Below are 15,179 nucleotides of genomic sequence, written 5' to 3'. Positions count from 1 at the left end.
TGGAGGGACTGGGTCATCACAGTAAGAGAAACAGCTAGGGCTATCACCTAGATCACCATCCTTGTTTCCGGAATGGTAGGCTATGTTGCAAATGGTCTAACCTCTGCTCTGGCTTTACTCTCACTGTCTTCATTTTGCCCAAAGAACTGAGAGCAGTGCTGAAAATATATCCATGACAAAGTGGATGATTCTTGCCACCTCTAGACAAAAGAAGAGCTATGTGCCTTCTGAGAATGCCAATGGTATCGGCTTCTGAGGATCATTTTTAATGTAAATTAAAAATTATTACAAGAAGGAAACCAGCCATATATCTGGACTTGGTATTTTCCACAGATAATAATAATCACCACACATACAAGTCACGCAGATTTTCCCTGTGAAGATGAGAGATGGCTCATCTTTATATCATTTATATTTAGTTCCCCAGAGGGTAGGTTGCAATGTGTTCATACACATTAATCAACTGGTCTTCACGACAACATTATGAAGCAGAAGTAAGCATTCTGATTCACAAACTAAGAAACTGAAACACGAAATGTTTGAGTGTCCAAGGTCATTCAGAAACACCCATGACAGGGCTAAGAACAAATGTTGGGGGCCGGCTCCAGAATCTGTAACTGCATTGTAATTGTCATTTACAATCTGTAAATTGTAATCTGTGCTGATGGCAAGGAACTGGGTTATCAAAAATTTTAACCATTTTAAAGAACAGATAAAAATGACAAAGTGAGAAAAAAAGAGAGTATTGAAACTGGTGTTCTTTTTCCTTTGTTTGGGGACTTTCTTTCTTTCTTTCTTTCTTTCTTCCTTTCTTCCTTTCTTTCTGTCTTTGTATGAGAAGACTTCTCCCCAATACAGGGAATTATGGGATACTGTCTATGCTCTCTGAAGATAAGTTCCCCTGTAACTATATGCACCAAGATCTATAGTTAAACCTGGGAAAGAAACAACAGAAATGGAAGCGAGTCGAACACTATGCATCATGGCCGACTTGAGCTTCCATAGAGAGTTTTGTAGATTCTTACTCCTGGAGACCTGCAATAATGACTAAAGCCCAACATCACAGTATAAGTATTGTATAAGGCACAAAAAGTCATATACATGAAGAAAAGCTTTTGGATGGCATGTGGATTCGGAAATAGAAGGGCATATAAGATAGGGCTCGATGTTGCAAAGCCTCCCTCTCTTGAGTGAAAGACAAGGCTGACCACCGTGCCTGTTGGTCCAGCTCTCACGTGGCCAGAAAGCTTCAGTGAGGGGAAATCCCACAGAGAAAGGCCTTGGTACCCAGCAGGAGTCTTCTGAGTGACCTCAAAAGCCAATCCATGCTCAGCTGGTTTGAGATACTGACATAGACTTCAGTGACTGACCAATCTAAAAATCACATAGTCAGGATTTCATGATCTCTGGAACATTTTGAGGAACTCCCCCTGTGCCAACCTACCTACCTACTGCCATGTAGGTTGTACATGGCAACCTACATACCCAGGCCCAAAGGACTATTCAGGGTGATCTTGAGTGAGACCCAATTCGACTCCCAATGAACTCCAAAGCCTCAGTACAAAGTCTAAGCTAGTATGAGAGTTGGTAACTCCACACAACATGATCTGCCCTTTGCAATTTAAGGCAGCCACCAATTCTTCATATATGACCTCTGATTCCTAAAAATAACAAAAGAAATGGCAAGCAACATGAATGTACAGCAGATCTGATTACCACCTAAGCCCATGTCTCCCGAGGCTTGAAGGATGACCAGTATCCTACTGTAATGCTGCTAGCTGTAAACTTACCAAACCAAATCAATCAACCAACCAGGGGAGGAGGGGAGCGGGACCTGTTTGATGCCTTAGGGTGCAGGACTTTACGCCTTCCAGGAGCAGAAGTGCGACAAAGGTCATCCCTGTTCTATTACTCAGCTCATCTCCACAGTGTATGCTAGCTTCCATTTACATAGTTTTAAAGTGACTAAATGGCTTTTTTTGTTTTTATGGACTCCATCACTAGTTTCATTTCTTCTAAGTAGACTTAGATTCTTGAGATAAATGAGGGTGACTCAGCTGGTTCCACCATAAACATCGTGAGAGACGCAATATGGTTTTTACTGAGTTTCAAGCAAGTGGGGAAGAGACCACTAGACTTGAACACACTTAGAATTAGACTAAGATTCTCCAGTGTGTTCAAGAAACTTCACCGAAGGTCTCCTAAGTAAGGATCATCTTACAATCTTCACCCACCCCAATCTCTGTCCTTGCCCTTTAACGTCTTTCCACAGCACACTCAAGACACACATTGAATTGTGCTTTTGTCAATGACAGGTTGAGAGTTTTATTAGCAACAGGCTTTAGATTTTTGATTAAAGATTTTAGATTGGGGGGTTAGAGATGCAAATGTCTCAAACCCCCCAAATCTCCAAAATCCAAGAAATTTCTGGCCTCAAACATTTTAGATAAGGAATACTCAGCCTGTAGCACAGTCTTGTTTAGGAAACTCATGACTTCACAGGGGCACCACTACCTTGGCTCTGCTCAGAGGGAAGCTGGGTCCTGCGCAGGCTGGAGAGGGACAGTCCAAACATTAACCCACTCTGCAGTTGGCCATAATGCTAAGGATGCTGGATGTCCAGACGCCAGTCCCCAAACCAGCACTGAGCACTGCACTGACTTTACTAGATAGGTGACCCACTCTTAAAGCAGGTGACAGCAAGAAGAGGGAGGAACAGGGTATATCAGGCTAACATGGCGATTTAGAGAGATTTCTCTTTCTAGTCTCCAAGAGTAGTCCAAGCTAGGCCTTTAGCCTAGAAAGAGTTAATTCTTCAGCAGTTTTTTTTTTTCAAACTTTGATTTTGAGATACACATTTGGCATCAAAGGAAGGCAATCCAAATATGAATATATACAATGAAAGCCACATGTGTACAAAAGAAAAAAAAGACTCTTACAAAACAGAAAGCCAGAGAAGTGACAGAAACTTGGCCTTTACTTGTTGGAACAGACACACTTGTTGGCAAAGGGCACTTATCTTCCAGGAGACTGTTACAGAAATATGCAAGATGTGAAAATAAAACACAAGAGTGACCAGAGCGAACACCTTAAGCTGTGCCTAACCCTTAGCAAATTAGGTGCTGATGGTCCCTACATAACCTCTCCCCCCCCAAGCCACACCCACCTCATCCACTATCTTCTATACTGTTTTTTATTAACACATTCAGTTCTCTGCTGGAAAGCTACAGTAGAGGGTTACTGGAATAGATGGGTTTTATTCTATTCTCAATGTCAAAAGGAAAAAGCAGGGAGGGGGAGGTTCCAAGCCATATTCCAAGTTAGGAGTGACTCCAGAAGTCATTTACATCCCACACGAGCGGTTTTGAATCTCAGCGTACATTGGGTAATGGAATATGATCTAGTCATGTAAGAGAGACCGATGCTCATGCCTGATGTTCTGTCAACACCAATAAGAACTCAGAGAAGAGACGCATATAGCCTGGAAACTCTTGATTTTTACATAAGATTCAAATGATAGTCAAGAAATAAAATGTAGTATCATTTCAGTGGTAAGCCTTTTGAGAGACACACCTGGGTTTCGAGAGTTCAGGAGCCAGAAACTGCTCTTATCATGTTCAAATGCGCCAGAGAGGAGAAATGTGTAGCTCAGAAAGGAAGAAGAGATGTATTTGCATCACCAACGTCCAGAGATGTGTGCGGGACACATCCTCACGAGGGAACATCTTTACATATGACCAGTGTTTGCACCCTTACCTTTGATTCTCTCATTCTGAAAGAAAGGCTGCTTTCACAGCAGCTTGGAACATCAGGTTCTTCCCCACACCAAGGAACTGAAAACATCTTTTGTATCTGAAACACCATGTGTCCTTTCTCTTTCTAGAGAAGGGAGGTGGAGGATTGTAGGAGTACCCAATCTGTACTCAGAGCTTTGAGTAAAATTAATATTGAAGTAGTCTGTAATCCCTTGAGGTCAGAGTACATTGAAACCCAAAGGGAAATAAGCTGGACTTTAAAACCTCTCATAAGAACCCACACCATAAATAATCCACATGGTGATCACTTAAATTCTATGTTTTCAGGTTGTGGCTACTGGATAAAGTCGTTGTCATAAATACAAAGAACCTTCTAGCAATGAGAGGAAATTCTTCTTTCTTTCCATGCTAGGCAAAGCTCTCCCAGCCGATGGTCACTTCCCTCATCCTGTCAAGAGCTAGGCTAACCCTGAACAGAAAGAAGCCTCACCTGGAACTTCAGGAGAGAATCTTGCAGAGTGTCGAGATACGAAAAGTTTGAGTTCTTGGTCCAAGTTGCACTCAATCAGGTTTGTGTCCCACGATCGGATCCCTGTGGAAGAAAAGGAAGGCAGTTGGCAGGCTTCCTGTGAGTCATCTCAGAGTGGCTTGGAAACCATCCCCATGGATGATTCTCGGGCCTTTTTCTGGAGGATTCTTTGGCGAGGGGTGGATGCCCACAAATGGGAAAGGGAAGGCCCCTCCCGTGGGACACAAGGGAGGGAGAGCTAACTGTGAGCCTGAAGTTCTGCCCCTCATAAATCATACATGCATCAGGGCTGGGGGCTGGAAAGCCAACAGTTATTAGGAAATGGCAGACTCAAGGCAGGCAGGGAGGCACAGAAGGTGACAGTTCTGGCTAAGAGGCTTGGGACTACACCAGCTTCTTCAGACTCCACTAGGTGACCAATGTCAGATGCAGGTGGGATGGGCAGCTGCCATTTAAGCCTGGGTCTCTGTTTTCCAAAGGATGCTCTTGCAGTGCAGGTGTGCGCTTTCTTTTGCTTATTCATTTTTGACCTCTATATCAATCCCAAATTGTGTGATCTTTGATAAGCAGGTGGAACTCAAGGTTTGGACTAGGAGTCCTATCAGTCCTTAATTTTTAGTCAGCTGGTCAGAGAGTGCCTTTTATTCACAATTGTTGAGCTATACTGAATTTTTTTTTAATCCAGGAGAACTTTTTATACTTGATAAAGCTCTGGTAGTTTGGAAGTGGGCATGAACTTCCTTGCATCAGCCTGGGAGGATCAATCATGAGCCCACTGTGAAGAATCAGAAGGATTGTGGCTTCCAGTACTGGCCATACCTCCTAGCTTCCCTCTCCCTCCTCACCCCAAAGGAGATGTCTCAGAGAGAACACAGAGAACATGGAGTTATGAGAACCCTGGACAGAAGCCAGGAGAGCTGTGAGCCGCAGAAGACTAGACACCATCTGTGTATGCGTGTTCACATGTGTGCATGTGTGTGTTCACATGTATGCATGTGTGTGTTCATGTGTATGTCTGGTCATGTGTATACGCTTAGACTTGTCCCAACAGACTGCTTACAATGGAGCCAGGACACTGCACCAGGACTGTACCCTGGTGTGAACATCCTCAACTTCCAGAAACCAATTTCTGAGCCAACAAATACTATCAAACTGCAAAGAGAGAGGCTTGAGCCCTTAGGTGTATATATCTGCAAGTGTGTATCTCTAACCAAAAGGCCAATGATCGATTAGTATTATTGATTGATTGATTAGTATTTGTGCCATCAGCCTAGAGGGTTTACAAGGCTGTGTATGAAACTCACTCTAAATCCTTAATGTGTGCCTCCATTTACCACCATTGTGTTCCTATCTGAGGGATAATCATGTGCATTATACGTATAATAAATATGTATAATACATATCTTAATTATATATAATATCTTGATTAAAGACATATTAGATATAGATCTTTTAAAAGATTGTAGAGCTCAGTTTACCTTACATGAAAAGATATCTTCATCTTTTTTCTCATTTTTAATTTTAATTTAATTTAATTTAATTTAATTTAATTTAATTTTTGAGACAGGGTCTTACTATATGGCCAAATCAACCTACAACTTGCTCTAACTAGTACAGGTAACCTTGAAATTGTAACTCTGATGTCTGAGCTTCCAGATTGGTGGACAAAGACCTTTTCCATCAGAGGAACCTTCTCAAACAGCTGTGTGCCCCCTAGACAGAGGGAGAATTTCTCATAGGAATAGTGGGAAAGAGTCGGATAAGAAAGAGTTAACATTCCTAAGGAGAGGCTAAATTATAAGGGAAAATTTTATGAGTCTCCCTGGAAACATTAAATGGCCTCAGTTTGCATTTGTGCTAATGGAATATTTAAATTTTAACAAGAAAGGCATGTTGAGAGTTTGTGGGTCTTTTTAGTGGAGAAATGATAAATGGCTTCTTTTTGTTCCCTGCAGAGCTTGACAGGTTGAGAGGTCTGCATTCATTAGAATATTTTACTTCAACATATACACTCTATACTAGCCTCTCGCGCAAAGCCATTGAGTTCCTGTCAGAGTGGCTTAATTGGAACCGTTGACGGAGCTCCATTTTGTCTCCTGGCTTGTGAAGCCAGGTCAATAAGTTAATAATGAGACATATGTATTTAAATTAAATTCATACTACTTTTCCATCCCTGTTCTAAGGAACATCTAAAGGGCTGCATTATTTGAATGACGGTGTCTGGGGTTGGGACCCACTTGCTCTTGCGCTGATGTCTGCCATTTCAGTCTCGTGACGACGCCAGTGGTGAATTGTTCATTTTATATTCATTTATGTCTTTTACATTTATAATTTGACAATAGAAAAAATGCTAAACTTAAAAAAATATTCATTGAGTTGATTTTTTTTTTAAATCAAACCAGTAGACAGTTGGTAAAAATAACTTCTGGTGTGTAAACTGCCAATGGGAAAAAAAATCAAGGTTCTCTCTTTCTAAGAGAGTCACTTCCGGTCAAAATGTTTCTTAAGGATGTATAATTGGTGCTGTGGTTTATAAAAAGACTATATAGATTCCCTGGTTACTTTAGCTGGGAATGAACACTTTGGGGCCTTATCAGTTTTAGAAATGACACTTAGTAATGAGTTGATCCCTTATGCTGGATATTGCTAGGAAAAGGAGACATTCTCACTGAAGACTGATCTCCCCTTCATGCTGAACTAGGAGCCAAAGCTGGAGCCCCTGATGTTGATAAGTCCTTTCCACATTCTCCCTCTGGACTCTGGAGCCAGAGAGGGGACACCTGGGTGTTGTTAGGAGGTTCTAAAAGAGGCTCTGAAGCAGGGAAAACATGCTATATATTCCCCACCTCTTTGCCTGAGTATCCTCTTTTTCTAAGGGCAAAGCTCTTCATTGAGGCTTTGATTTTATAGCCATCTAAGACGACTTCATCCTTACCGGATTACTCAGGGGCTAACAACTAGAGAAGCTGGGGGGTAGTAAACCTCTGTGTTTTAAATGCCAGGCTAGGTGCAGGGGCACTCACTGGGCACTGGAGAATGCTCAGGGCTGCTCCAGAATCCTGGCTCTGCCTCAGGAGGCAAGCACTGTCCTGTGTTCTTCCCAGGTGGACAGGAAGCACCAGACTGTCTTTTCTTTTCATTTCTCTCACCCCATGTGGTAGCAATGCACAAAGAAGCAGGTGTGCACGTGCTTTTAACAGAGGGGAAAGAGAAGGGGAAGGGTATTTCAGAGCTAGTCGGGGTGAGGAAGATGCGCGTCATATACTGGGTCTTCCAGCTGGATTCCGCAAAGCTTACCCTGATCTTGTAGGAACGTTTGGCTTAATAAAACCAAAAATCTCCTTTCGTGGATGAAAACTGCATATTTCTAACAGAAGCAGCAGACCAAAGAAAGGAAAAATGAATGGACCACACTGTGCACGCCGATGCTCGAACGTTCCGTGCACGTGACAGCTACTTGGGCCTTTGACAAGTTATTTTCCTCAATGGGCCCAATTTAATTGTTCCCTTTTAGAAGCAGCCTTTTGAGAATTTCTTGTAAATATCTGAATGGTCAGCCTATAATCCTATGATTCTGTTTGGAAAAACGACACTAGAAGGTAACGTGAACCTAGGACAGAAGCATAAATCAGAGAAGCAGCTAAACGGAAAATGCTAAGAGGCTTTTTAGAGAAAAGATTTCCCAGCACTCCTTTGATCTGACCTTTGGTTTGCTTCTCTCTTCCAGTAATCTAACGTTCGTCACATATTGGTGTGTAATGCAAACGACATCTTATACGGACAGCACACCATTTCAGAGCATTGACAAAAAACAGAACAAACAAACAAAAAACCCTCAAGTCTTAGATAACATCTTAGAATAGAAGCAAATAGTTATCTACAAGAATTTATTTCTAAATCTAAAAGTTAGAAATTACTTTTAAAAGCAAGCTCTTAGGGAAGCTTCACAATAAAGCATTGATTTAATGACCTTCCATTTGAGGACTGACTAGCTTGTGTTTCAGCTGGGATCACAGAGCCCTTAGTGCTGTAACACCAATTAGGCAGAACAAGCAAAAATCCTCCATCTGCCTCCTGACTTTGGAAGTGTGAAGACGAATATAATAAATGTAACACATTCTAGCATCTCTTTATCTCCTACCATATATGGTTTTCACTTTTTTTTCCTTTCTTTGCTAGAAGAAAATGAAAATTAAATCCCAAAGCCTTTCTGGGTTCTTCATTTTTTTTGCCTACGATTTTGTATAAAACATTTTCACGAGAGTGGCATCAGACTATTACAATGTAACCAGCTCCACTCACACCTAAAGACCCAAGGCAGTGGACATTATTCTGATTTAGCTTCTCATAAGCACATCTTGCTTATTTCTCATGTCACCTAGAGGGACAGTTGCCTTCTAATGGTAACTGAAAGCATCAGACTGACACTGAACATTCATTAGATGGCTTAGCTTCTTTAGGGAGAACGGTACAAACTAATGAAAACTCATTGCACCACGTTTGAAATTTCAGTTTGATGGTATTGTTGTAAGAGCCTAGATAATAAAATATGCCCAAATGTTAGCAGTTTGCTAAGAATAAGGCTATCAGGTGACCTCCACATTGGGGACAATTAGGGATGGACAAATGAATCAGTTGGTGGTGTCTGCTATAGTATGGAACCAAGTCCTATATAAGTGCATCAGTGTACCTGGACCAGTGCTAGTGAGCACTGTTGTTTGAAGCTCTGGAAAAGAAATGATCAACCCAGCTTTGTGCTTTTGAAGCACAGTGGAGCAAAGAAGAGTGACCACTTTCCTTCCTTGGTCTCAAGAAGCAGTTAGCATCCACACTGGGGTGTTTTTGGCCTGTTGATTTGCTGCATTATCCACCATTCCCTCTGCAGGGGTCTAGGTTTATTATTTGTTTGTTTGCTTGTTTGTTTATTCATTTATTGCCTTTCCAGAGTGCTCTGGGTAATCAATCAGATGGCAAATATGCCAGACTCCAGGGTCTCCAGCTACACAGTGCCTCCGTTTGGATGGGAAAGGAAGAGGAAATAAGAAAGGCTAACAGATGAGAGATGCTCACAATCGGAGCTCGAGCCCCAGGGAGCAGCTTCTTCTTGCTTCACACGACATAGCCTGCAGGCACCAGCAACAATGGCGGCAAGCGGCGCCATAGTGACCTCTGGAGGAGGCCCAGCTGGGCTCTGCCAGCTGAAAAGCAGCAGTGCCCCCTCCCAGGAAAAAGAGCCCACCCGCCCGCCCGCCCTGTTGCTAAGTCATCTCAGACTGTCTGAAAAGCTGGGGAAGCAGGATTTTCACTTATCCTTGAAAACCTGGGCTGCTGTGAGCTGTATCACAGCCCGGGACCCAAAAGAGCACTCTCTAGAGGATCAGCAACATCTGTTACTACCCTGGCGAAATGGCTCTGCTCACACACTTGGTTGATTCTTAATGAGATCGATATAACCATTTCAGAAATCCATGCAAAAAAAGAAAAAAAAAGAAAGAAGAAAAGAAAGAAAAAAGAAAAAGAAAAAACCTGACCAAACCAGGGAATTAAAAATCAGAGAAGCATGGTGATTGTAAAATGAACATTAGGGTTGGTGGGTGGGGTGATTTATTTCTGGGATTCTAGTAAATGGCTGTTTCTTAGCTGGACAAAACAGGTGTCCTCACTTAGTGAAAATTCAGTGAACTGTTCCTCCACACCCTATGCTTTTTCCTTTCTTTCTTCCTTCCTTCCTTCCTTCCTTCCTTCCTTCCTTCCTTCCTTCCTTCCTTCCTTCCTTCCTTCCTTTCTTTCTTTCCTTCCTTCCGTCCTTCCTTCCTTCCTTCTTTCCTTCCTTCCTTCCTCTTCCTCCTCCTCCTTCCTTCCTTTCTAGTATTAAGAAAAATCTGGATTTTTAGAGCTAACTGCGAGTAAAGCCAGGACAGACAGCACAGAATTCTTTGGCTGCATCTATTTTCTCCTCCAAGTAAAGAGGCTTGAATAAACCCTGCAATGGAACACGTAAGGAATGATCGAACCCAGTAACAAAGCAGGAAGATAAATGTGGTGGCAAGGTGATGGCTGAGCCTCCTTCCTGCACCCAGAGGTGCCACAAGTCAACGACTTGTCCAGAGACAAGGACGAAAAACTGCCTGCTGAATCTGTGATGTTAGCCTGCCAGCACTCCCATCTAGACCGGGTCAAGTAGTGACACTGCGGTACCCGTCCCCTGTCACTGCTTTGCTCCGTGACCTTGAGTCTGTCCCTCACTCTTCCTCCCTGTGTCCATCCGCAAGCTCTAAAAATGGGCGTGATGATTCCTCTCCTGGCACCACAATGAGTGATTCTGGAGATGAAAAAGCACTTCTTAATGGATTATTTCCCAGAAATATTAAGTAAAAAATAATTTTAAAACACCTAGCCATTAATTCCCACAAGAGCCACACCCAAAGTCAGTACTTGTGAGTTTTTTCAAGGAGAAAAATGTATAAACGTATACACGAAGTCTGAGAAACAAATCAAAAGCCCATAGTCTGCAAATGAAGGATTACTGAGACGTTCAGAAAAAGCATTCCACGTCTGAAATCTCTTATTCTTGATCTTCCCCTCAAGCCCCAGATGAAAAATCGCGACAGGCTTTCTGCTCACTTTTTTTTTCCTTTTAAGCTGAAAGGGAAAATCCGTGCTTTAAAGTTAAACAAAAGAACCGGGTCTGCAACTCCAATCCCCACCCTGAAGCCTTTTGTTCTGAGGACAAGTGGCCATTTCCAAATGCAGAGGCAGGTGACAAGCTTTTGTTTATTTATTTATTCATCTAAACCAAAATCTTTTCATCCATCTTTTATTGGCGTGTTAGGGAGAAGGAAAGGAGAGCTGCGTAAACGCCCTTTGTCCGCCTCAGGCTGCCGTAGAGACCGCAGTGCGGACTGCACCACGCCCACCAGCCGGTGTCTCCTGGCAGAAACGGTTCAGCACCACCCCAAGAGAATAGAGCGCTCAGGCTGGAGCTGCACCCGGACCCGAGGACTTCTGCCAGGGATGAAGTGAAGGGAGGGATGTCGAGGGTGGGGCGGAATAGGGCAGAGGCTAGAGCTACCCACGGGGGCGGGGAGCGCAACAAAACCGTTCACAGCCAAAGGTGGGCGCAAGGCCCCCCGACAACACGAGGCTTGGGCAGAGCGAGCACCGTGCCAGCCAGGGGCGCCGCAGTGCGGGGGCAGGTGCGGCTGCCCAGCGCGGGCACTGCGGCAGGCCGGGTGGGGCTGAAGGGCGGGCCGATCGTTGCCCGCCCAAGGCTGTGCCCTCCCGGACCCTCCCAGCCCCGCCCAGGGTTCCCTGGGAACCGCTATTCTGCTACGGCAGAGCTCTTTCCTGATGCGCGCAGCAGCCGAGAAGCTGGCCCTACCCTGCCACCGCCCCCCTCCCATTCAAGCTATGGCTCCTGAAGCTGAGACTTTTCAAAGAAGCCCACCCCCACACCCCGCAACCTGGGGCCCCATTGTCCTTTCTGAAAGCTGCAGCCAGGACCTCAAGGGCAGGAGCGAGGCCGGGCTTCGTCTAGAAACAGAGCGCAGAAGGGTTCCAAGCCTGTATCCTCGGGGGCTTGGGGGAGGGGGAGACCGGGCGTGGCCCTAAGACTAGCCTAGTCATTCCCAGGAAAGAAAGGATAGGGAAGTTTTAAGACAGAAATGGCATTCTCCGTTCTCAGAGGTGTGTGTGTGTGTGTGTGTGTGTGTGTCTGTCGGGGGCGGGGAGTACGAGGTGACTGTGATAAAGATGATTCCCATGCGGTCCTTGGCACATGGTGTTTTGACCCCAGGTTTTCGTGTAAGGGTAGGTGGGTCCCAGCCTGTGGCTAGGGCGAGAGCGGAGCTGAAAGAAGAGGTTTTGTTAGGTTCACCCCACCCTTTCTCCCCGCCTGCGGTTGCGGTTTTATTATGGCCTCCGCTCCGCTGACACCTGCATTTCACTGAGCACGAGAGGAGGTAGCCAAGTCGGCGGTGGCCACGGACCCAGCCAGGTGACCCATCCCTCTCTCTATTATATATTATATATGGGCTATTATAAAGATCCTCTCCTTGGGTCTCAAATAAAATAATTTAGAAATTAGCCCAGAAAAAGAGTCCAGAAATGGAGTGTGGGAAGTGGCCTGGAGAGACGTGGGTGCGGGGCGTGCGGGAGACAAGGTGGCCGTGGCGCCCTGGGTGGGGTCGTGTTGGCGCGTCTCCCCACTCACGCCCCTGGGGGGCCTCGGGACCGCTTACCCAGCTCGATGTTGCCGATGGCACGCCTCAGGTGCTCTTCGGTCACCGTCTCGCCGACCACCACCAGCAAGTAGAACTTGCTGTCTAGGAAGCGGTGCGACAGGCTGGGCGAGGTAGACGCCGCCGGGTTGCCGATGCTGCCCGATGGCTCCGGCTCGGTGGCTTCCACCACCACGGTCGCCATCCTGCCGGCTCTGCTGAAGCCTGGGAGAAGTGTTCCTCTCCCGCCGCTCCTCTGCTCTGCGGCAGGAGAAAGGATTATCTCCGAAGGTGCTGTCTCCGCTCCGCCCCCTGCGTCCCCCCTCCTCCCGGCGCGCGTCGCCTCCCTCCCCCCCCTCCGCCCTCTCCCTGCGCGGAAGAGAGGAGCGGGGAGTGAGAGGCCGGGGAGGCGGTGCCGTTTATATGGAGACTAGGCTAGGAGCCTGGGAGGAAGAGGAGGAGGAAGGGACCACCCGGCACGTCCTCGTGGTGGCTGCCTCCACTCCTCCAGCCCTTAGCCCAGGGCTGATGTCATCTGCAGCAAATCATTTCGCCGGCGGCCCGGAAGCTGGAAGGACGAGGTGTGTGGACAATGGTCTGGGCAGGGCCAGGAGCCAGGCTCTGGGGGACCCAAAGAACTCTGCTGCAGCCCCGAGGTGCTTCTGCTCCATCACCCCTACATACACACACCTTCCTTGCCCCAAACCATCAACCTGGCTGTACCGGGGAGTGGGCATGACTTCCTGTTTCAGAGCCCGGGGAATATGTATTGAGTCAGATTGCACATCTTCAGGCCTGTGCCTGTGTCCCATCCACGTGAAGTCAGAATTTGAGCTGCTGCGGCAGTCACAGTGGGCGCTGGGTTGAGGGTACCCCGCCCAAGAACACAAACCTGTCTTTTTGACCTTGTAGATATAGAAAGGCATATTTGTTAAACAACAGGAATATTTATCACCTTCGCTTAAAAGAGACTTTCCAAAATCTAAGCCTAATTTGTTCAGACTTTGGAGTCTTGTCTGGAAGGACTAATGCTGAAAAAGAACTGGCCTTTGGTGCTCATGGGAAATGAATGAGAAGATGCAGACATATTATGCTCGATACAGATTTCTTTTAATATGCTGAACAGATAGCATCAGGCATAACAAAGAATAGAGAAGATACTGTCTCTGCCCAGCAGGATTACAGCAACTATAATGTGCTTTTCAGTTCCTTAGGGGATACACAGGCAAAAATTATTTTATGTGACAATGATGTCTTTTAAGATACATGTAGCTTTGGGAGTTTTTATTGCCTTTGTCTATATTTAGAAGAACTCATAATAATGTTTCTAAAGGCCATGGTAAACATTCATTTCTCACAAATCTAAAAAATACATTTCTGTGTTAGGGCAGAAGAAGAGGGCAAACACCCCATCATCATAAAAACTGGGGATCATTTTAGGGGAGAAAAATAGATGGCAACTAGATGGAATAGGAAAAATACCCTTATATTTTCATCTAATATAACTAATATTAGAGTATATACTAGGTTTATACAAATTTATACTAAATATAACATACTAAATAATAGTTCTGTATATGCCTTTAACACTGGAGTATATTCTGTTTTAAAACACCAACTGGAGAGGCTGTAGCTCAGCTGGACTTCATGTAGATTTCATTCCCATAAGCACTGGGCACTATAGTCCCAGCACTCAGGCCTGCAGACAAGGAGGATCAGAAGTTCAAGGTCATTCTTAGCTGATGAGTTCAAGGTCAGCCTGAATACACACACACACACACACACACACACACACACACACGACTCTGTTTTCTGTTTTAAAACAAAACACAACACAAAAAATAAACAGAACCTATTGTGAGACTTCCATAATAGCCCAGGGTCTTAGGTTGACTCCGTAATTTACTTGTCTTCGGCCTTTCTGCTTCGTTTCTTTCATGAAGCCTGGATAGATGATACTCAGTGAACAACCAAAGCCTACGCTAGTCTGATCAGCGGTGACTAAAGAGAAGGTCTGACCTATGACACTAGAGCTCCGCCGTAAGCTTGCTGCAGAGACTTGGTCACAGCTGAGCAAGGTTAAATAGAACATCCGGTTACTCTTAGGACGGGGCAGCGGGATGATCCCTGGTGGAGGTGAGGAGGAGGAGAAGAACATCTTTCTGGAGGTCAGCCGTCAGAATGGCTTCATCGAGTGAGTTTTCCTCCATTTCTCTGAACCGCCATTACTCCTACGCATATACAGGCGTTTGTGTTGCTTTATGTCACAAATTCCTGTGAGAGATCATTTGGGGTTGGGAAGAGTGATTTCTGCTCACAGCTTCCTAAGTTTCAGACCATGGTCTGTTGCTGCCATTTCTTTGGGCCTGAGGTAGGAAGAACATTGTGGTGGAGGGACGGTGCAGTGGAAGGGCTGCTCACCTCCTTGCAGCCAGGAAGCAAAGATATTTCTCCTTCATTCTCTCTGGGCTCAGCCTACGAGGTGCTGCTGCCCTCATCCAGGGTGGGTCTTATCCCATTAGCGGATCCTCTCTGGAAACACCTCAACAGATGTGCCCAGAGCTGTGCTTTCAACTCTCAACCCAGTCAAGTTAATGATCAAGTTGACATCAGTGTTCCTTTACCTTGTTAAATGTACCTTGTTAAAAGTTCACGTTTCTGTATTCATGGAAACAC

The 15,179-nt window shown here is 45.2% G+C and overlaps 1 protein-coding gene across 1 annotated transcript in view; it reads right to left on the bottom strand.

Annotated features, from left to right (window-relative positions):
- The window catches only part of Map1b (microtubule associated protein 1B), a 94,315-nt gene extending 81,567 nt beyond the window's left edge, over positions 1 to 12,748 (bottom strand). The window contains exons 1-2 of the mRNA XM_052159878.1: positions 12,525 to 12,748; positions 4,246 to 4,347 (exon numbers count right to left, since the gene is read on the bottom strand). Coding sequence (XP_052015838.1) covers positions 4,246 to 4,347; positions 12,525 to 12,708 — 286 coding nt within the window. The 5' untranslated portion in view covers positions 12,709 to 12,748. The remainder of the gene's footprint in view (positions 1 to 4,245; positions 4,348 to 12,524) is intronic.
- Between the last annotated feature and the right edge of the window lie 2,431 nt (positions 12,749 to 15,179).

The sequence above is a fragment of the Apodemus sylvaticus genome, chromosome 16 (assembly GCF_947179515.1).
Source record: "Apodemus sylvaticus chromosome 16, mApoSyl1.1, whole genome shotgun sequence".
Taxonomy (NCBI): Eukaryota; Metazoa; Chordata; class Mammalia; order Rodentia; family Muridae; genus Apodemus; species Apodemus sylvaticus.
The sequence above is the reverse complement of the archived record's forward strand: the minus strand, read 5'-3'. Positions and strand labels throughout refer to the sequence as shown.